The sequence below is a fragment of the Saimiri boliviensis genome, chromosome 15, assembly GCF_048565385.1.
Source record: "Saimiri boliviensis isolate mSaiBol1 chromosome 15, mSaiBol1.pri, whole genome shotgun sequence".
Classification (NCBI taxonomy): Eukaryota; Metazoa; Chordata; class Mammalia; order Primates; family Cebidae; genus Saimiri; species Saimiri boliviensis.
Genome location: NC_133463.1, coordinates 88411329 through 88433995, shown reverse-complemented (window position 1 = coordinate 88433995; position 22667 = coordinate 88411329). Strand labels below are relative to the sequence as shown.

The 22667-nt window shown below is 55.2% G+C and overlaps 1 protein-coding gene across 3 annotated transcripts in view; it reads left to right on the top strand.

Annotated features, from left to right (window-relative positions):
- AGO2 (argonaute RISC catalytic component 2) overlaps positions 1 to 22667 on the top strand; it is a 113714-nt gene that overhangs the window by 74778 nt on the left and 16269 nt on the right. For all 3 annotated transcript variants that reach the window (XM_039464617.2, XM_010336011.2, XM_074387212.1), the window contains 11 exons: positions 3310 to 3491; positions 5657 to 5793; positions 6594 to 6728; positions 7529 to 7616; positions 8870 to 9017; positions 9843 to 9962; positions 10110 to 10232; positions 15183 to 15316; positions 17581 to 17765; positions 19183 to 19342; positions 22395 to 22485. In XM_039464617.2, coding sequence (XP_039320551.1) covers positions 3310 to 3491; positions 5657 to 5793; positions 6594 to 6728; positions 7529 to 7616; positions 8870 to 9017; positions 9843 to 9962; positions 10110 to 10232; positions 15183 to 15316; positions 17581 to 17765; positions 19183 to 19342; positions 22395 to 22485 — 1503 coding nt within the window. The remainder of the gene's footprint in view (positions 1 to 3309; positions 3492 to 5656; positions 5794 to 6593; positions 6729 to 7528; positions 7617 to 8869; positions 9018 to 9842; positions 9963 to 10109; positions 10233 to 15182; positions 15317 to 17580; positions 17766 to 19182; positions 19343 to 22394; positions 22486 to 22667) is intronic.

Sequence of the window (22667 nt, the reverse complement as noted above, 5' to 3'; positions counted from 1 at the left end):
AAATTGACCTTTGAACAACAGAAAGGTTAGGGGTGCTGTACTAGTCCATGTTCATGCTGCCGATAAAGATATACCCAAGACTGGGCAGTTTACAAAAGAAAGAGGTTTGGTTGGACTCACAGTTCCGCATGGCTGGGGAAGCCTCACAATCATAGCGGACGGCAAAAGGCACTTCTTACATGGTGGCAGCAAGAGAGAATGAGGAAAAGGGAAAAGGGAAGAGCGGAAACCCCTGATAAACCAGTCGGATCACTATCACAAAAACAGCACTGGAAAGACTGGCCCCCATGATTCAGTCATCTCTCCCGGGGTCCCGCCCACAACACGTGGGAATCATAGGAGATAGAATGCAGGTTGAGATTTGGTTGGGGACACAGCTAAACATATCAGGCGCTGACCTCCCATGCAGTCAAAAATGCATATGTAACCTGTTTGGTTTTTTTTGTTGTTGTTGTTTTTAAGCAATTTCTCTGTTGCCCAGGCTGGAGTGCAGTGGCGCAATCACAGCTTACTGCAGCCTTGACTTCCTGGGCTCAAGTGATCCTCCTGTCACAGTCTCCTGAGTAGCTGGGACTGCAGAGAAGGGGTCTCCCTGTATTGCCCAGGCTGGTCTCCAATGCCTGGGCTCAAACCATGCTCCCATCTCGGCCACCCAAAGAGCTGGGATTACAGGCATGAACCACGGCACCTGGCTGTTATAACTTGACTCCCCCAAAGCTACTAATAGCCTGTGGTTCACCAGAAGTCTTAACAATAACGTAAACTGTAAATTAACACATATTTTATATGTTGTATGTATTATATAGTTTATTCTTCTTTTTTTTTTTTTTTGAGATAGAGTCTTACTCTGTTGCCCAGGGCTGGAGTGCAGTAATGCTATCTCAGCTCACTGCAACCTTTGCCTCCCAGGTTCAAATGGTTCTCCTGTTTCAGCCTCCCAAGTAGCTGGGATTACAGGCTTGCACCATCATGACCAGCTCTTTTTTTTTTTTTTTTTTTTTTGAGACAGAGTTTTACTCTTGTCACCCAGGTTACAGTGTAATGGTGCAATCTCAGCTCACTGCAACCTCTGCCTTTCAAGTTTAAGCGATTCTCCTGCACCAGCCTCCTGAGTAGCTGAGGTTACAGGCACATACCACCACGCCTGGCTACTTTTTGTATTTTAGTAGAGACAGAGTTTTACCACATTGGCCAGGCTGGTCTCGAACCCCTGACCTCAGGTGATCCACCTGCCTCAGCCTCCCAAAGGTCTGGGATTACAGGCATGAGCCACGGCACCCGGCTCTATATAGTTTATTCTTATATTCTTAAGCTGGAGAGAAGTTATTTAAGAAATCATAAGGTAAAAAAAATGTTTCCTTTTCATTAAGTGGAAACGGATTTATCATAAAGGCTGTCATCCCCGCCGTCTTCGTGCTGACGAGCAAAAGGAGGAGCCTGGTGTCGCTGTCCCGGGGTAGCAGAGGCTGAAGAAAGTCCACATATAACTACTTGCGTAATTCCAACCCATGTTGTTCACGGGCCCGCTTTGTACATACATTTAAAGAGTGATACGAAACCACATCCTGTACCCCCTACCCAGGCCCGGCTGTTTCCTCCTCCCACCCCGAAATCCCCTGTGGACTGAGCCTTAATTCTGTCCTCCCTGCCACCCCCTCCCCTGTCCTGCTGAGTTGGGTGAAGCTGGCCCTTCCCTCTGTCGGTTTCCCTCGCTGTGCTGCGTCCTCTGTACGTGTGGCTCTGACGTCTGCAAGGAGTTGTGCTGCAGTGCCCTTCTGTGGCTTGCTGGTTTTCTTGGTATTTGATGTTTGAAGTCCATCCGGCTAGAAGGATCCATTTCTTTTTGCCCGCCCTCATCTGTGGCAGATGGTCCTCGGGGCACGGCCAGTTTGGGGCCGTCAGGCACGACTGTGCTCTGAGTGCTCATGGGCACGAGGGCATCTGCCAGAGCTGGCCCAGGCCTGGGTGGAAGGGTGTGTGCTCGGGTGGAACCAGGTGTGCAGGTGACATCCACAGAGTCTGGTTGTTGCTCCTTGAAGTTCAAACAAGGTGTGGCAAGAGGGCCAGTCCCTGGGGTTACAAGGATGAGCAGACGGGAGCTGATCATGGACGTGGTCGGCAGTGGGCGAGCGAACAGATGTGCCCAGTGCCACCAAACAGCACTGGGCCTGGGCGTGCTGGCAAGCTGCAGTTTGTGAAGGAGGGCACTTGGCACCTCAGGTGTGTGGAGCAGAGGCCGCAAGCCCTGAGCAGGGTAGGGGAGGCTGGTGCTAAAGACCTGGGGCCCTGGTGTCATGTGTGGAGGGGGAAGACCTTCGGGGTCCAGATCCCATCTCTGCCCGTTCATGGCTCTGTGATCTTGGGCTGTTTTTTAAATTCTGGGTTTCTGGGTTTCATGTATAAAAAGTGGTGAATCAGCCAGGCACAGTGGCTCACGCTAGTACTCCTAGCACTTTGGAAGGCCAAGATGGGAGGATCCCTTGAGCCCAGGGGTTCAAGACCAGCACAAGCAACACAGTAAAACTGCATCTCTACAAAATTAAAACTTAAAAAATTAGCTGAGCTTGGTGGCGCGCACTGTAGTCCCAGCGACTTGGAAGGCCAAAGTGGAAGGATCACTTGAGCCTAAAAGGTCAAGGCTGAAGTGAGCCAGTATTGTGCCACTGCACGCCAGCCTGGACGACAGTGAGACCCTGTCTCAAAAAAAGTGATGAATGAATTTCCCTTTGCTGGGGTCGTTGGGCACGTGAGGATAAAGTACATACCCTCCGTAACCTGTCACGTCGGTGTTCCTCAGACACTGGGAAGCATTATCAGCCAGTAGTGAAGTTTCTTCACACATCACCCTAGTGGGCTTGTGTGTGTCCACATATTGGGAGGGATGAGGGCCAGATTGCTATTTAACTGCGGGTTCTGAGTAGCAGAGTGGAGTTTGCAGGTGACGGCAGCATGATCTGAGGTCAGGTGTAACACGTGGCTGAGGGGAGGGGCAGTTCAGAGACCGGGGAGGAGAGAGGTAGTGAGTTCATTGTTTGGGTGTGAGACAGGAGGGTATGTTTTCCACCACTGTCATTATACCGGCCCCTGCCACGTGGCTGTGTACATTTAAATTCATCAGAAGTAAGTCAAGTTTCAAATTCAGTTCCTTGGTCATATTTCAAGTGCTCAGTAGCCACAGGTGGCTGGTGGTTGGCGAGAGGGCTGGGTGGAGACCTCCTCACTCAGGAGTGTCTGGAACCCAACATCGGCCGGCTGCGTCCTCCCTGGGACTCAGCAGGAGGAGTAACCTTGCGTGCTTGATCCTTACAGGTGGAGCTGGAGGTCACGCTCCCGGGAGAAGGCAAGGATCGCATCTTCAAGGTGTCTATCAAGTGGGTGTCCTGCGTGAGCTTGCAGGCGTTACATGATGCACTTTCAGGGCGGCTGCCCAGTGTCCCTTTCGAGACGATCCAGGCCCTGGACGTGGTCATGAGGCACTTGCCGTCCATGAGGTGAGGGCGCCACACGGGGCCAAGGGTGGGGGACATCTCCTGCAGCTCCAAGGGCCCCCTACAGTCTGAAAGCTGTACAAGGAACGGCTCATTCTTGGAATCAGGGTGGGAATGGTCACGTAGGTTTTCTGTGATGAAGATTACAAATGGTGCTAAGGTGGAAACAGTGTTAATATAAAAATAAATCCGCCGGGCACGGTGGCTCACGCCTGTAATCCCAGCACTTTAGGAGGCAGAGGAAGGCAGATCATGAGGTCAAGAGATCAAGACCAGCCTGGCCAACATGGTGAAACCCCGTCTCTACTACAAATACAAAAACTAGCCGGGTGTGGTGGCACACGCCTGTAATCCCCCAGCTACTCAGGAGGCTGAGGCAGGAGAATTGCTTGAACGCGGGAGGCAGAGGTTGCAGTGAGCTGAGATTGTGCCACTGCACTCCAGCCTGACGACAGAGTAAGGCTCCGTCAAATCAATCAATCAATCAATCAATCACCAGCACTGTCGGCCTGGCCAGAAGGTGGCCTCCCTGTGTGTGTGCGCATTCGTGCTCCTCAGCCTTCTGTGCTCAGTACTTCTCTGCTTCTCTCTTACCCTTGCACTTGGGACTCGTGATAGAATAATGCCATGTTCTTAGTTTTGTGCTGCGTGCACGTCCACAGCCCTGGGTACCATCACTGCTGCTTTTTGTGACTGTTAGGGACATCTTTATTCTCCAGATTGCTCTGTTACCACAAATTGCCACACGTGAGATTGCTGGGAGAGGGCGTAGGGGAGCAGTTTCAGGGCTCACAGTCCACCCAGGCGCTGGGCAGAGGATTACACTAATTTCCTGAGTGACCCGCTGTTGGGGGAGCGAGGCCAGCTCCGCACGTCAGCCCCTAGGTTCCTGCCCCGGGTGCCTGCCCTCACGCTGGTGCCTGGGCACAAGTGGAAGGTTCGAGTTTGGTTTCTTTCCAACCAAAGCCTAAAATGAAACAAGCTCCACACTGACAAACCCCAGGACTGACCAAAGCGTTAAGATTCCCGGAGAGGGTTGGGGCTTCCTTCGTGTAAGAGGAGGTGCCCTGAGGCCGTGTGTGAGATTTTTGGAAGGGACCTTGGTGGTCTCCGTCTCCAGGCATGGGAGGAGGTGACCAAATACAGGCCAGACTGTCACTCCCGGCGGGACACACCTTCCCCCTGTGTAACTGTCTCTGCTTTGAACTGTCGACGGAGGACGGTCGGTGTGTGCAGAAACAGTCTAGAAGGATGGTTGCCAAGATGGCGTCTATTCTTTTAATTGAGTGGCAGAAATTACTGTGGTTCTTTTCTGAATTCCTTTGGATTACTCGCATGAATTTTATGATCAGGGAGGAAAGCGCTGTTTTCATTTTTGGAAAACTAGCGCAGTAGAGGCGGGATTGTGAACACGTCTCAGGTGGAAGGTGAAGGGCCGTGGGGGTGGTGGATCAGCACCCCCGGCAGGTGGGGAGCATCATGGCTCACAGCGGGTTTTCCCTGCAGAATCATTAGTGATGGCACCTCCTGGGCCACCGGGCCCCACGTGTCCATGCGGCGGGTGAGGCTGCTGTGCTGGAGAATGTGTCTGCTTTGGTCCAGTGGCCCTAGCCAGGTCAGCACAGCGTCCCTGGCAGGCCCGAAGAGGTTGTGACCCTCACGCTGGCCCTGCCACCTCCTGCGGGGGAGCCCCCAGCGGGCGGGTCCCGGACCTTGGAGCCTGGCTGGGGAGCCCCCCGCTAAGGGAGCTGGCGGCTGCTGGGTCATGCATGGATAGCCACACGGCTGGGGCTGGCACGTGGCAGGTGCCCGCTTCCATCTGCTCTTGGAGACGCCGGCCCCGTGAGGGGAAGAGTAGACAGTGGGGACACTAAAGCGAGGTGAGGCCAGGACGAGGAGGCCAGGACAGAAACACGCCGGGCCCTGGGGTTCATGTTCCACCTATGCCGTGCATTTAAGCAAATGTTTTTTGCCGTCTCCTGGTGAGGCCATGGGTCCCACACAGCAGGCCGTGCACTCAGGCTGGAGTACCGCACGGTAAACGCAGTTTTAGAAGGAGGGGCAACAGAACTCCGATGAGGATGTGGCGGACGCAGGCGAAGCCCACCAGAGGCGGCTGTCCTGGAGGTTGATCTGACAGGAGGGGGGGTGGGGTCTCTCGGTTCCAGGTACACCCCCGTGGGCCGCTCCTTCTTCACCGCATCTGAAGGCTGCTCCAACCCTCTTGGCGGGGGCCGAGAAGTGTGGTTTGGCTTCCATCAGTCCGTCCGGCCTTCTCTCTGGAAAATGATGCTGAATATTGATGGTGAGCAGCACCCTGGCATCTTCACTGCAGGGCAGGGCTGGGCATGGGCTCGGGGGCAGGACCCGGGCAGCCATGTGGCCAGCTCCACGCATGACCCCTCTTAGAGCTGGTGCTGCCGTGTGACCCCTGGCCCGTCTCAGCTGGGGTGTTGGGTGGGTTAGGGCAGGGGCTCTCAGGCGAGTGTGAAGCCGCCAGGAGGGCCCAGCCTAAGGAGCTGCACTCGGGAGCCGAGGTGGGCCTGAGGATCCGGGGTTCCTTCCTGCTGGCCTCCGGTAGGCCTGGGTTCCACGGTAGCCTGGGTGTGGCCTGTCCCTGTTGGGAGACTTGGTCGCTGCTCTATGCAGGACATCCGCTGTCCTCCCTGTGAAAAAGACAAGAGTGAAGGCCAGCAAAAAAGGATCAGTGTTCTCATAGGGGAGTTGATTATTATGAAAAGCTCTAGGAATGAGAATTTGATCTTGCTCAGTTATACATTTCTCGAAATATAATTGTATAAAAGGGAATGATGGATTTCAGAAGTATCTGTGCCAGAAGATAATCAGAAAATCCTACAACACTCTTTATTCTCAGAGGGTGGCTTAGTCTTCAGAGCCAGCCGGCTCCTTTCTGTCACCCTGACCAGAGGGAGGCTCGGCGGCGCGGGCCCAGGTTTCTCACCGCTGGCCTGCCCGTCTCTGGGCCCAAGGGTGGCTTCGGTAGAGAGTGAGAACCCCGGCCTGCGAGGCCCCTCCAGGACTCCGGGCCTGCCCCGCAGCCCCGCGGTCACACCTTGTCCTTCACCTTTCTTTCCTCGCCTACAGTGTCGGCCACAGCGTTTTACAAGGCACAGCCAGTAATCGAGTTTGTTTGTGAAGTTTTGGATTTTAAAAGTATTGAAGAACAACAAAAACCTCTGACAGATTCCCAAAGGGTAAAGTTTACCAAAGAAATTAAAGGTAATGAACTGTCCCGGCACACCTGGCTAAGGGCTGGGAGGCCCCTTCTCGGTCTGCCTCCGGGACTGCGTTTTGCAGTGCTGGGTCCCGTGCATGTTTGGGGAGGTGGAGGTGGCAGACTGTAGCCGTCAGATGAAGTAGCACGGAGATGAGTTAGACCCATTTCCAGAGCAGGAGTAAGGGTTTCCCAAATAAATGCAACCCCGTGGGGTGAGGACCAGGTCGGGGAATCGGTCATGTCCAAGTCATGAGGTCAGGACTGAAACAGCAGCGTGGCTGTGACCAGCGTTTCTGACGCTGGAACCGAGGATGCATTTCCTTTTGTTTTCATTTAATCCTTCTGCAGCCCCAGCAGGTGTCTGCACCTGCTCCGCCTGCTTTCTGTTCTAAGAAATTCACATCCGGGGGTCTAGGACTTACCAGGCTCCTTCTGTCCATCAGCAGCAGAGTGGGGGCTACCACTGGCTCCACAAGCCCTGCCTGCTTTCCGAAGGCCATTTGCAGGGCCATCCACGTACCCCATGCAACCCCAGTGACTCATGAGGGGCTCAGAACAGCACGAGGGTGGACACCCCATGCTGTAAGCTGAGCCTTCCCCTACCACGTGTACTCTTGTAGGTGAGATGGACCCAACTGGGGTGACCTGTGGGTCAACCTTCCTAGGGAAGCCCTGCAGCCCTATGGAGCCCCCACAACTTGGGTCGGCAGCCACCTTCCTATGAAAATGGATTCTTGGGAAGTGGAGCTTGCGCTCAGGCTCGGGACAGCCCAGACCCTGATGCTATGTTCTGTGTCCCCAGGTCTAAAGGTGGAGATAACGCACTGTGGGCAGATGAAGAGGAAGTACCGTGTCTGCAACGTCACCCGGCGGCCCGCCAGTCACCAAACGTAACGCACCCTTCCTTTCAGACTCTCTGGGCTGGGGTCCCTGCTGTCGCTCCACTGGGCACACTTTGGAGCCATGATTCCCTGGAAAGGACCATTTCATTCTGTTTTTCAGTCCCAAAAATTGTTCGTTACATAGCTCAGTAGGTTCCAGATTTCACCTAAGAAAATAAACTCAGATCATGAAATTCCACCTGGGTGCCGGGAGGGCAGGCCCCGGGCGCTCTCTCCCTCTTCCTTTGTGAGCCTCACAGACGAGAGAAGGGTCTTCTGTGTTCGTCGTCCCATCCTGAGTGCTGGGGGTGGAGGGGCTGTGGCCCTGATGCGCGCCCTCCTCCCTGGGCCAGTCTGTGTGTCCCGTTATTACGGCAAGAGCACAGTCTGGTATCTAGGCCGGTGGCGGGATGAGAGTGCACTGCTTTCGGGTTGTACTGGAGTTCCTTTCTGAAGGGGACGATAGATTTGGCCCCAGTGCTCCACTTAATGTCTCCCAGGCCAGTAGGTTTCATCCACTTCATGGATCATTCCATGTAAAGCGCCAGGCTTGTGGCCAGGCACCGAAGGAACCAAGATGCCTGGGGCCCAGAGAGCAGAAGGAGGAGACGGCCTGTAGCCTGGCCTGGCCCCCTCCCCTGCCTGGCAGAGGCCACAGGTGGCCTGGCAGTCTGGACGGAGGGAACGGCTTGATGTAGTGGAAACTGAGCCATGTGGTCCTTGCCCTGTGCCAGCTGCCCCGTCCCCTTGTCCCCACACAGAGGCCCACCCTTCCTGTGCCCACAGGCCTCCCCGTACTTGCCCATGCCGCACCCCCCTGTCACCACGCAGAGGCCCTGGCTGCCGGAATAGGCCTGGCCTGCCCTCCTCCTGTCCTGGGGGCCGCCGGCCTTCTGGGCACTGGGTGTGCGGCATGGAAATGGCCTCCAGGGTTACCATGCTCTCTGGAAGACGCACAGACCTTTCTTTCTGGATGTCTCCATTCGTCCTGACTCCTTGACGCACACTGTGGCGTTGTGGGTGATTTATGATGATGGAGTAATGACACATGTAGGTAGTTTTTATTTCCCAGCCCCAGAGAGAAAACGAGAATGTAGGGGCCCGGCAACATCCCAGATGCCCCAGAGCATGTGGTACTCACTCCTGGAAGTGCTTGAACGCGTGCTCCTCACACCTCACCCTAAAAAGCAAATGACAGATGAAACGCGGTGCAGGAACGGGGCCTGGGATGACCTCAGCCTGAAAGGCCCTTTGCTCCCCAGATTCCCGCTGCAGCAGGAGAGCGGGCAGACGGTGGAGTGCACGGTGGCCCAGTACTTCAAGGACAGGCACAAGCTGGTTCTGCGCTACCCCCACCTCCCATGTTTACAAGTCGGACAGGAGCAGAAACACACCTACCTTCCCCTGGAGGCAAGTCTCCCTCTCGCTTGCACCTCCCTCTCGAGTGGGGTTGGGAGGGCAGCCCAGGCTGGGGCATGCAGCTTCGAGAAACCACTGCAGCCCCTGTCAGGTGCAAACGGCCCCGCCTCTGCTGCTGTGGGAAGTCGGGTGGGTTCATGAGCGGCGCTGCACCTCGGTTTTGCCTTCAGTAAGGTGGGGTCGGCAGCTCTGGAGGGTTGCCATGAGCCTTGACTGAGAGTGTAGCGCTCCTGCAGGTCCCACAGGGGAGGCAGGTGCTCTGTCATCCGTCACTGCACGGTTGTGTCACTCACTCTCTAATATCACAGCTGTTCCAAAAATCCTTGCCTCAGGAAAGGCTCCAACAATGATCCTGAGCCACACATTGTCACTCTTCCCTGGGCGTTTAGATTCTCGGTGCTTGCCTGTCACTCAGGCGGGGCTGGGTGGCTCCAGTGCCTGGTCCCACAGGTAGACGTCCTTCGCACCTGTAGACGCTTTCACCCCCGCAGCCCTGAAGACGGGAGAGGGCCCAGAAGGGCCGGTGTCAGGACACAGCCCCGCTCGCCTGGTGGGCCGGCCACAGAGGCTGTGGGGTCCTTGGGGTCTGCGTGTTTGCACGACGACGGGTTTACTTAGCAGGGGTTTCTGTTATGAAGCGGAAGGCTGTGGAGCAGGAGCCAGCCCAGCAGCGGGCACCTGCCCAGCGCTTCATAGCCCAGGACTGAGGCAGAGACCGTCCCGGGCAGAGCCAGGCCACCAGCCCCTGAGCCCCCTTCCCGCTCCCCTGGTCGCACCAGTGAGGCGCTGATGCCTGTCTCTGCGTCTTCTTTGCAGGTCTGTAACATAGTGGCAGGACAAAGATGCATTAAAAAATTAACGGACAATCAGACCTCAACCATGATCAGAGCAACTGCCAGGTCAGCGCCCGATCGGCAAGAGGAGATTAGCAAATTGGTGAGCATCAGTCCCATGCGGGGCGCCCCGTGGAGTCCGGTCCAGTTGCCCTGGCACAGAAACCCCTGATGCTTGAAATGGACGTGGCTGCCGTAGAGAGCGGAGGCCCCCGCCCACTCGGTGCGTTTTCTTTTTTCCCTTTGCCAGATGCGAAGCGCGAGCTTCAACACAGACCCGTACGTCCGTGAATTTGGAATCATGGTCAAAGATGAGATGACAGACGTGACTGGGCGGGTGCTGCAGCCACCCTCCATCCTCTACGGGGGCCGGGTACGTGCAGGGCGTCGGGGTGCGTGCGGCTGCGGGGCCTGTGTCTGCCCTGTGACCCCTCTCAGGTTCTGAGCCATCACCCGCGGTGTAGACCATGTTCCAGGAAGAGAATCTTTTCTACTCCAGGCTGAGCCTGTAAAAAGCTCGGGACTTGTTAAAGGAATGACTTTCCTCAGTCCTTTTTAAAGTTTTTCTGAATTATCCTGAATATTTTCAAAAGATAATTTGCATTATCCCATGAAGGTTTAGAGAGCACCATTGTTTGTGTGCTGATAGATACTCACTGAGTGTTGAGTTACTTCCCAGAAGCCTGGGCCACTTTTCTATTCTCTGACTTTTGCTTTGGGGGTGTTGGTAACCGTTTTTTGCCCTTACTAATTTAACTTCTAGTTTTTTGTTTTTGTTTTTGTTTTTTTGAGGTGGAATGTCACTCTTGTTGCCCAGGCTGCAGTGCAGTGCCATGATCTCGGCTCACCACAGCTTCTGCCTCCCAGGTTCAAGCAATTCTCCTGCCTCAGCATCCTGAGTAGCTGGGCTTACAGGGATTCACCACCATGACTGGCTGAATTTTTGTATTTTTAGTAGAGACGGGATTTCTCCGTGTTGGTCAAGCTGGTCTTGAACTCCCAACCTCAGGTGATCCACCTGCCTTGGCCTCCCAAAGTTGGGATTACAGGCATGAGCCCTAGTTTGGTTTGTTTTGAGACAGGGCCTTGCTCTGTCATTCAAGCTAGAATGCAGTGGCATGATCATAGCTCACTGCAGCCTCTAACTCCTGCAGTTCAAACACACCTCTCACCTAAGCCTCCCAAGTAGCTGGGAATACAGGCAGGAACCACTGTGTCCAGCTCCTAACTTCTACTTTTCATCAGTGTGTAACCAAAGGTGTCTTGGGCACTGAGCCCTTTGGGGTCTTCTTTCTTTTCCTCCTGGGCAGGCCCTCGGGTGCAAGCCCGGCATGTCTGGCTGGTGGGCAAGGCCCGGAGGTGACCACGCTGGGAGGGACCCCAGGACTCTACAGGGCCTTAGTGTCAGACGTCACTGACTTTCTTAAGCACCTGGCATCCATGGGAGGGCCTGCCTGACTTTTCACACCCTAGTTTCTACCTAATGGAATTTTATTCTCATCCTCAAGACCCATAGCGAGGTTTTGGGGTTTGTTTGCTTATTTTTTCTGTCTTATTTTAAAACATAAGTTCTGGGCTGGGCACGGTGGCCCACATCTGTAATCCCAGCACTTTGGGAGGTTGGGACGGGCGGATCGCTTGAGGTCAGGCGTTTGAGACGAACCTGGCCAACATGAAACCCCATCTCTACTAAAAATACAAAAATTAGCTAGGCATGGTGGCACGTGCCTGCAATCCTGGCTATTCAGGAGGCTGAGGCAGGAGAATCACTTGAACCTGGGAGGCAGAGGTTGCAGTGAGCTGAGACTGCACCACTGCACTCCAGCCTGGGTGACAGAGTGAGACTCATCTCAAAAACAAAAAAAATAATAAAGTTCTGTTTTTGAAATGTTTCAGAATTCCGAAGATATAAAACAATTAGAGGAAAAGTCTCCTTTGCCCTGTTCTCTGTTGCCGTCTCAGGAAGCAATTGGTGTTATCTTTCCCCTTTGTAAAATCACCCAGGGATGAGTCACCCCTTTCTGTGAAAATAACAGCATTACCTATATTTCTGTGCTTCGCTGTTTCCTAGCTAACATTTTCTTAGAGCTTTCTCCGAGAGGCTGCTGCCGTTCTGTGTTGCTGTGCATGCGTGTCTTGTCCTGGTCCTGTTGCTTGGAACCCCATCCCGTGGGGGTTTGCGTCGCTGGAGGTGGCCACAGCCACTCCCCGTCTCTCTGAAGGGAGTCTGAGCAAGGCCCTTTAGACCCTCCATGGCTTGTGTGTCCCCCGGGCTCCAAACGCTATAGAAACACAGCCCAGGCCCAGTAGGAAGAGCTGATGATTCCCCTTCACGAGTCAGGGAGGAGACACCCTGGGAGGGCGAGAGGAGTGTGTGGCCCCTGTGAGGGATGGAGCTGTTCATCCAGCCACTTCACAGCTCTGCTGGCTTCTGTTCCCTTGGGCTCCTGCCTCTTAGCAAGGGCTGGTTGTCCAAAAAAACAGAACAGCTTGTGTAAGCCAACCTTGCAAAGCTCTGAGTGTAGGGATTAAGGGAGCTTGTAGGTGGGGCGTGGTGGCTCACGCCTGTAATCTCAGCACTTTGGGAGGTCAAGGTGGGAGGATCACCTGAGGTTAGGAGTTTCAAGACCAGCCTCCGATCAGCATGGTTAAACTCCATCTCTACTAAAAAATACAAAAATTAGCAGGGTGTGGTGGCACATGCCTGTAATCCCAGCTGCTTGGGAGACTGAGGCAAGAGAATCACTTGAACATGGGAGGTGGAGGTTACGGTGAGCTGAGATTGCACCACTGTACTCCAGCCTGGGCAACAGAGTGAGACTCTGTCTCAAAAAAATGAAGAGAGAGAGCTCGTAATATGTTTGAAACAGAGTCTGCTCTGTTGCCCTGGCTGCAGTGCAGTGGTGTGATCATAGCTCACTACAGCCTTGACCTTCCAGTCTCAAGAGATCCTCTGGCCTCAGCCTCTCGAACTGCTGAGACCACAGGCACCACCACACCCAGCTAGGTTTTCAGTGTTTTGTAGTGACAGCGACTATGTTACTCAGGCTGGTCTTGAACTCCTGGGCTCAAACAGTCGTCCCCGCTCAGCTGGGATTACAGACGTGAGCCACCGCAATTGACTGAGCTTGTAATGCTTCCGTTAATGCATGAATACATTTTTCCAGACTTCTAAAACATTTTAATAGGAGGAAACACTCCTGTCCCCTACCCTGCCTAACCCCTGGTCCATTGTTAGTGCAAAAACGCAAAGTATTCCCTCAAAAAGCATAGTGCACAGCAGGAGTTCTCGACCAGGGATGATTTTGCCCCCCGGGGACATCTGGCAGTGTCTGGAGACGTTTTTTTTGGGTCACAACTTGTGGGTGGGTAGGGTAGCCTATAGGGCACAGGACAGCCGGGGACAAAGTATCACCGAGCTTCAAATGTCAATTGTGCCAAGGTTGAGAAGCACCTGTATAGTTAGAGCCTGTGTTTGCGCATGTGTGTGTGTGTTCATGTGTGTGTGTGTGTATATATATATGTGCGCGTGCCCGTGTGTGTGCGCGTGCCCGTGTGTGTGTGTGTGTACTCCCCATCTGGAGCCCTGGCTGTCGGTGAGACTCTTGCACACAGGGAGGCTGGTGGGAACGGGCAGTAACTATAAAATAGAGGAAACAAGGCATTTATTTCTATCACATGTCTGATTTCTACAGCAGGCTTGTATTTTGGAAGAAAAATGTTTTCTGCTAAAAAAACCAAAACCTCTACAGAGTAAATGATGGTGACTCAGGCAGCCACATCCTTTAGTGATGCCCCCAGGCCTAGGAGTGCCTGTCCCTCCCACTTCAGAATTTTATACCTTCAGAATTCCAAAGATATAAAACAATTAAAAGAAAAGTCTCTTTTTCCCAGTTCTCTGTTGCCCTCTCAGGAACCCACTCCGGACCCTTCCTGGCCCACCCTTTTCTTGAGAATCACTTGAAGTCAATTTAGAGATTCCTTGGTGACAGTGCTTGGGGCTGGTCCGTTCTAGTTGAGAGCTGACAGCATATTTGCGCGGCTCATGTTTCTCTTGTCAAGTGGAAGTAGCTCCCATTTCCGAAACAGCTGCGGGCAGTGGCATGCTGAGTGGAAAAAGCTATGGACTCACTCCCAGCTCTCATCTCCCCTTCCGACGTCACTGAGGAGAGGGGAGGGGAAATGAGGGAAAGCGTGGTATAGCACAGGAGGCCTTCCGGTAGCATGGCAAGGCACCTCTGTTCCTCCAGGCTACCGATGAGGTTGGATGGAGCTTTGGGCCTCCCTCCTCCTGGCTTAGCCCCCATCTGTCTGTTCATTACCTACCCATCCATCCTCCATCCAACTCTGTCTACTCCCTACCCGATCGTCCATCCGTCTGTCCATCCATCTACCCACCCACCCGCGTATCCAATTCTCCATCCACCCACCTACCCTGTCCACCCATCAACCATTTACCCACCCACCTTATCCACCCACCCACCTACCCACCTTACCCACCCATTAACCATCCACCCACCCACCCATCCACCTTATCCACCTATCAACCACCCACCCACCCACTTTATCCACTCATCAACCACCCACTCACCCACCTTATCCACCCATCAGCCACCCACCCATCCCCTTATCCACCCATCAGCCATCTACCCACCCCCTTATCCACCCATCAACCATCCACCCACCCCCTTATCCACCCATCAGCCACCTACACACACCCTTATCCATCCATCAACCATCCACCCACCCCCTTATCCACCCATCAACCACCCACATACCCCCTTATCCACCCATCAACCATCCACCCACCCCCTTATCCACCCATCAGCCACCCACACACCCTCTTATCCACCCATCAACCACCCACACACCCCCTTATCCACCCATCAGCCACCCACCCACCGCCTTATCCACCCATCAACCATCTACCCATCAGCTACCCACACACCCCCTTATCCACCCATCAACCACTCACCCACCCTCTTATCCACTCATCAACCATCTACCCATCAGCCACCCACACACCCCCTTATCCACCCATCAACCACCCACTCACCCCCTTATACACCCATCATCCAACCACCCACCCCCTTATCCACCCATCAGCCACCCGCCCACCCAGCCACCTCCACCGGCCCATGCATCTAACCATCCTCCTGGTTGTCTGCATCACTAAGCAGGTCACAGACAGGAAACAACAAGAAAATTCTTTACCCGAGGAGCTGTCATTGGTCAGGGGGACCAACAATGAAAGTGACGAACTCTAAGGTTAAAGGAATATGTCTTCCATTTTTTCTTACCCTGAACCTTTTGCCATTTGCAGAATAAAGCGATTGCAACCCCTGTCCAGGGCGTCTGGGACATGCGGAACAAGCAGTTCCACACGGGCATCGAGATCAAGGTGTGGGCCATTGCGTGCTTCGCCCCCCAGCGCCAGTGCACAGAAGTCCATCTGAAGTAAGGCCGCCATAGGCAGAGGCTCCGGCCTGAGTCCTGCCCGCTGGGCAGCTGGAGGGAACACTTGCAGGACTGACTGTGGATGGGGCGGGGTGAGGGCACTGGCATGGGTTTTGATGTCAGGGTTCATCAGCCTTTCCCTGTCAAAGATCGTTGGCTGGGCCAGGGCAAGACATGCAGGCCCCATTGGTGCCTCTCTCGCTGCTGGGACCCACCCTTGCAGTTAGCATCAAGAAGTAGTGCAGACTGTAGACAGAACCAAACAGGATCTGGCTGGGCGCGGTGGCTCATGCCTGTAATCTAGCACTTTGGGAGGCCAAGGTGGGCAGATCATGAAGTCAGGAGTTCAAGACCAGCCTGGCCAATATGGTGAAACCCCATCTCTACTAAAAATACAAAAATTAGCCAGCTAATTTTTGGTGGTGGATGCCTATACTCCCTATACAGGTACTCAGGAGGCTGAGGGAGGAATCGCTTGAACCCAGGAGGTGGAGGTTGCAGTGAGCCGAGGTCACGCCACTGCACTCCAGCCTGGGCAACAGAGTGAGATTCCATCTCAATAAAAACCAAACAGGATGTGAGGAAGTTCGTAAGTAAGGGCAAAAGAGAAAATTAGATTCAATGAACTACAGTTATTTTAAGAAATATTTTAGCTCCATATTTCTGTAAATTAAGTTAGAAGGAGAAAATGAAGACCGAATCAGAGAGAGATGGGCTGGGCACAGTGGCTTACGCCTGTAATCCCCAGCACTTTGGGAAGCTGAGGCAGGAGGATCACTTGCAGTCAGGAGTTTGAGACCAGCCCATCTCTACAAAAATTATAAAAATTAGCCAGGTGTGGTGGCACGTGCCTGTAGTCCCAGTTACTCGGGGCCCTGAGGCTGGAGAATCACTTGAACCTGGGAGGCAGAGGTTGCGGTGAATCAAGATCACGCCACTGCACTCCAGTCTGGGTAAAAAAGTGAGACTCCATCTCAAGAAAAATTATCAGGAAGTGATGGTGAAATAGAGAGGTGGAAAGGCTGGGAGTATTCTCTTCCTTCCCATACAAGGGGAGTAATGAAAATAAGAGGAGAGAAGTTTTGGGTTGTGTCTCTGCCACCTGCCCATGTGAGCACCGGGCTCTCTAGGAAGCCCGAGTGCCATGGTAGTGCCTACCCCTCAGCCAGGACCCTTGCCTCGGTCAGCACAGCTGTGCCAGGGATGGGCCCAGCCTGACCTGGTGTTGGGAGCACACAGCAGTGTGGCTCAAGCCTTTGTGCCAGGCTTCAAAGGAAACAAAGTCTTTGCTCCTCACTCTGTGGGGACAACAGGAGAGAACTCCTGCCTGGCAGGTGTAGTGGGTACCTTGGCCGATCCAGCAGGGGCGGGCTGTGAACGGGCCTGACTCCTGGAGCTGACATCTTGCTGGCAAGTGGCCATCTGTCCTTCTGAGGCCACCTTGTGTCCACACTGCTGAACACGGGGTCGCTTTCTGCCCTGTCTTCTGTCCTTGGCCCCTTTCTTCGCTGTGTCCCGGAGCTGAAGATACGGGTGAACACACACATGCTTCTTGACCTGCTGTAATGTACAGGAAATTGGACACTGGCTGGGTTGGAGTGCCGTGTCCTCGCCCTTATTGTAGAAGGTGACATGATTCTTAGTCTTCGGCTTAAAATAGAAGCCGCTGCCCTGCCTCCCGCCCCGCCCTAGCTTCTCAAGGCCGGTGCAGCCAGCTGCTGCATCTCCTCGGGCCGTGCTGCAGGCTGTTGTGGTTCTTTTGTGATGATGTCACGCAGTCCAAGTTGTGCCCCTCAGAACAACTGGGGGGAAATATGCAAAAGGACGGTGAGCTGGAAATCTCCCTGGCGCTGACGGTGCCTGCCCTGTGCGTGGGGAGGGCGCTGGCCTCCTTCACCGGAGCTCTCGGGGCTGCTCAGCAGCTCTACAGGGACAGCATGGCATCTCCGTGCCGGAGCCACCACAGCCGCGAGGCAGCGTCAGCGCGGTGCAAAGGCTGCTGTTATCGTGGCGGGGTTGCCACACGTGACTTTGAAGTGTGCTTACATGTCTTGTTGAGCACGCTTCACCTTTCTCATGCGTTAGTATGTTTTAGGAGATGTAGCTCTGAATTCTGGCTTTGTCCGGGACGTTAAGAAAAGCTTTGAGCTCAGTAACAGTGCTTTGGGCTTCGTAAAAATGCTGGCCTTGCTTGAGGGCCTCTGGTCCGCCTGAGTTCTCCGCCATTCCCAGTGCTTTGTAGCGAACTGAGCCTTCTCCTCCAGGTCCTTCACAGAGCAGCTCAGAAAGATCTCGCGGGACGCCGGCATGCCCATCCAGGGCCAGCCGTGCTTCTGCAAGTACGCGCAGGGGGCAGACAGCGTGGAGCCCATGTTCCGGCACCTGAAGAACACGTACGCAGGCCTGCAGCTGGTGGTGGTCATTCTGCCCGGCAAGACGCCGGTATACGGTAGGTGTGGGCGCTCCTGCTGGCTGTGGGGAGAGGTCGTGGTCTCTGTGGGTGTTTGTTCCTTCCACGGCCCCTCTGTGTTTCCGCTGCACTGAGAAGGTGCTCCTTTCGGAGGCTGAGAAAGAAGAGGTGGTTTCTGATCACTGCCACATCTGTGTTCGGGGCCTTTCCGTCATCCTGTGCAACGGCATGGTCCTGGGCAGCCAGCAGCCTCAGGTGGCACAGGCCTTGGCATGTGTGTGGGCGGCAGGTCCCCCACACCACGTATGTGTCGGCTGGATGCAGGCGCATTTGTTTCATGTGCAGAGCATAGCACTAGGGTCAGCTCCCTGCCCATGTGTCATCTCTGTGCCCACCACAGAATTTTGTGGAATTTTTTTAAAGTCCTTCATGCCAGGGGGTCACCCAAAGGGCCCTACATCCAGCCACGGACACCTTATTGACACGTAAAAGCCACACTTCTCTCCTCCAAGTTCAACATCCCAAAAAAAGAAGGAAAGATTGATCTGTTAGTGTTGACATCCTGGTGACATTGTCCTGGGAGTCACCGTTTCCCAGGCTGCCCAGTGAGCAGCTGACCAGTTGCTTCACGAAAGAGACCAGGAATAGCTGAGGGGTGGGGGGAGCCATGGAGCTCTTTGATGTCGGGTTTACATCTGCCAAGGATTTTGAGGGTGCCAGTGTTTTTATTTTTAACCACCCAATCATTTGCCTGCAGCCAGAACACCATGGTATGAGTGGCCTTCGTTTTTTTTTTTTCCTTTTTTTTTTTTTTAATTGAGACAAGGGTTGGCTGTCTCCTGGCCTGGAGTACAGTGGTGTGATTTTGGCTCACTGCAGCCTCCATCTCCTGAGTTCAAGTGGTTCTCCTGCCTCAGCCTCCCAGGTAGCTGGGATTACAGGCACATGCTACCATGCCTGGCTAATTTTTGTTTTATTAGAAGAGATGGGGTTTCGCCATGTTGGCCAGGCTGGTCTCAAACTCCTGGCGTCAGGTGATCTGCCTGCCTTGGCCTCCCAGAGTGCTGGGATTACAGGCATAAGCCATCACACCTGGCCAGTGTGAGTGGCCTTCCTAAGCAGGAGAGGCGGGTCCTTCCTTCTAGCTGGGCTCTTTCTCTCTTTCCCTGGGGCCCTGGGATTAGGGATTTAAATGGTTTTGTTCATGAACTGGAGGTGTGAGATAGACTCACCCAGCTTCCCTTCCTAAGGGAGGAGGGGAAGCCTGGCCTGGGCGAGGTGAGCACGGCCATGCTGGAGCCTGGACTCCAAGGAGTGTGGGGTCCCTCTTAGGGCCAGTGACCTTGGACAGAGGGGGACACACAAAGCCCAGCATAGCTGCTGTGGTTGCACTGCCAGATGGGGGTGCGAGGGCTGGCGCCAGCAGAGCTGTATGTGTGCCTCTCGTGTCCCTTAGCTGAGGTGAAGCGCGTGGGAGACACGGTACTGGGGATGGCCACGCAGTGCGTGCAGATGAAGAACGTGCAGAGGACCACGCCGCAGACCCTGTCCAACCTCTGTCTGAAGATCAACGTCAAGCTGGGAGGCGTGAACAACATCCTGCTGCCCCAGGGCAGGTGAGGCCCAGAGCCTTCCCGTCCACCTGTGGACCAGGCACCGTGGGACTCCTGGCCGGGTGGGGTGCGGTGTGTAGTGGGGCAGGGTTCCTTCACCTGGGCCGGCGCTCTCCTGGCCACAGCAGAGCAAAGATGTCAGACATAGATCTGGCTGCTCACACTTGCTGGTGGCCAGGGGCATCTGCAGGAGCTTGAGCACCGTGGCTGGGCTTTCAGACACAGAAATTCGTGCCTGAAATGCCATTGGGCAAGGCAGAGCAGGGTACGCCTCAAGGGGCCAGGAGATGGGCTTCCCCCTCCACAGCAGTGACTGCTGTGTGAACCAGGGACCCCCATGCTTCCCACACCAGGCTGGGCATGGACGCTGCATCATGCTGGGACTTTGGACTGAAAGCTCCTCATGGGACACACTGTTGGCAGCTCCCAGGCCAGGGCAGGACGTGTGGCCACCTGCCTGCCTCAGAGGCTTGGGGCTGACGGTGTGGGGGGTGATGGAGCTGCACCCTCCTTGGGCACGTCCTGACCTGCTAAACATCCAGTCCACAGCAGGGCCAGGGTTTGCTTCTTCCACTCCTCTGAGGCCACCAACCTGTGATGTAGGCGAGAAAGACATCTCCAGGATGACCAGCATCTTTGCCAACCCTGGCAGTTGTCTTAACATTTGGATGACAACAACGGCGAATACGTAGAATCAGATAACATGTGCATTTGTGCAGAAGGGAACTGTGGAGGCTGTGGGCAGCCCCTGTGGCATGGATCTGCTGGAGCTCGCAGCCACGGTGGGGCTCATCTGAGAAAGCCATCCTGAGCCAGGCAGTGCGCTAAATCTGCTTCGCTCTCACCATCACAGAGTTAAGAATCCTAAATTGAACTGCCTTAAGGCAGTGACCCTCTGTATTTGGCAAGTGGGCGGTGGTGATCGCCTGCTGTGTGCACAGGCCTGTGCTGGGTCACCACAGTGTCCTCACACCTGAACCCCAGCGGGGCTCATTTCCAGAGTGTCCTACTCAGCAGGACTGATCAGGGCCAGGAATTTCCACCCCTAGCAAGTGAGCACAAAGGTCCGATGCTGCTGCATGCGGGACCAGGCTCTGAGGGCCACCGAGTTACACACTCCCGGAAATAGTCCGTTGCATTCATCAGGGAGCAGGGTGATAAGATACCGTGGTAAGAACCCGGATTCCAAGTCGGACAGCCGTGGGTGTGGGCACGGGCCCTGCGGTGAGACAGGTTCATGGGAATGAGCGAAGACCAATCCAGAGCTGCCTGGAAACTGAAAGTGCCGCTCCTTAGTCCACAGGTTCTATATTTATTGAGTGCCTACTGTGTGCAGGGAGTCTGGGCCATAATTGGGCAGCACAGGACCAGAAATCCTGGTGGAGGCACCCAGGTGAGATGATCATGAGCCCATCACAGAGGCGGCAGGTGCTCAGCGGAGCTGTGGGAGGGCCGTGAGGGCAGATGTGCAGCCTGGGGGGGCCTCTGGGGAACTAAGGCTCCCTCCGATCGTCTGGAGCCGTCCGGAGGCCCCTGACTAACAGTGGCCAGCTCTGGCTTCATGAAGCCGAGAGGGGCTGATGGCCTGGCCAGGCGAGAGCAGGGGGACAGGGGAGGGAGCGCCTGGACTCTGAGTTGTTATGAAGAGAGAGCCTCAGGGCTTGCTGGCCCTGGTTGGATTGGGCTGTGCCTGAAGGAAAAATCTAGGCTCTTGGCCTGGACTGCAGGAGAGACCCTGTCAGCATTGGACAGGGAGGCTGTTGGGAGGGTGAGTACCGGACGTGGGTGAACAGGACGCCGAGGCCTCTGCGGAGCATCTGAGCACAGAGGATGAATGGACATTGGGAACCAGGAGGCTGGCATCAGGGGAGACAGGGTCCAGGAATCCTCAAGCAGACAGGTAGTATTCCAAGCCCTGGGCCTTGGAGAAGGCTGGAGTTCAAGGCCTGGAGTGGGAGGACCCAGCAGCGGAGATGGGAGAGGCTGGGGTGGGGAGGCCAGGCGCAGGGCCCTAGGCACCAAAGGAAGTTTGTCCTGTGGCCAGCCAGACGCAGCAAGGCCGGAGGTATGGCCGTGGGTCTGTGTGATGCAGAGGTCACCGGTGACCTTGGGAAGAGGAGCCTTGTTGCTGTGGCCATGGGAAGTCTGACTAGCAGGGGCCTGGGAGCCAGCATGAGCAGTGATGGGTTCGGCTGACTCAGGGAGCTCCGCTGGAGAGAGTGTGGGCGGGGAGTGAGTCACAAGCACGTGGGACATGGATGCCGGGAGAGGGCAGCAGAGGCGAGGGCCCCGTGTGCCATTTCCAACAGGCAGGGCTGGCAGAGCGGCCACTTCTGATGCTTCCTGACGCCTGCAGCGCCCAGGCAAGGCTGGGTGGGGTGCAGGGCAGTGCACTCTCAACCCGGCAGCAGTGCCCAGAGGGAGGTGCTGTCAGCCTTGGCCTTTCCCCAGAGAGCCCGAGGCCCATGTGCCTGTCCCTGCTCCCTCGCCAGCTGCCTCCCGAGGAAGCCACCGCTGGGGTGGCTCAGGGTCTGAAAGTTCTCCGTGGGGTAGTTTCACTGCCAGGGGTATGTGGTAATGTCTGGACACACGCTAGGGTGTCAGGCCCGAGGGGGTGCTGGTGGACTCCAGTGGGCGGGTGCCAGGCCTGCTACTCAAGATCTGTCCATGCTCAGGACAGCCCCCACCCCAACAAAGAGCCAGCAGGCCCCGGGGGTTGGTGAGAAAGCCTGGCATGGGTGTGGCTGTGGAGGGTGGAGGGTGGAGGGTGAGCGCTCCCTGGCCTGAGCCGAACCTCCGCAGCTGTCAGCCCCTGGCCCCTCTGCTCTGGGATGCACTCCACCCAAGCCCCAACCTCTGGCCATTCCGAAGCAGATTTCAGACCTCGTATCATTTAATCTGCAAGGTTTTCGGTATTCCCGTTAGAAGATCAGGATTCTTTTCAAAAGAATCACCTTGACATACTGACCACCTCCAAAACGAGACTGTGGCTCCTCCTAGGGTGAGAGGTCCAGGTGTGTCTCACCGTGGCCCCTGACACTGCTCCTCTCCGCAGGCCGCCGGTGTTCCAGCAGCCCGTCATCTTTCTGGGAGCGGACGTCACTCACCCGCCTGCCGGGGACGGGAAGAAGCCCTCCATTGCTGCCGTGAGTGTCAGCACTTAAACACGGGTCTCTTGTTGACGACGTTCGGGACCCTGTCAAGGTCCCGCTGCCACAGTGTGGCCAGGGTTCCTTCCTGAGAGGCATGGGGTCTCACTAAGCTGCGGTAGGGAGGCCAGGGTCATGTGGGAGAGAGGTGTTTGAAGGGGATACTACAATGACACAAA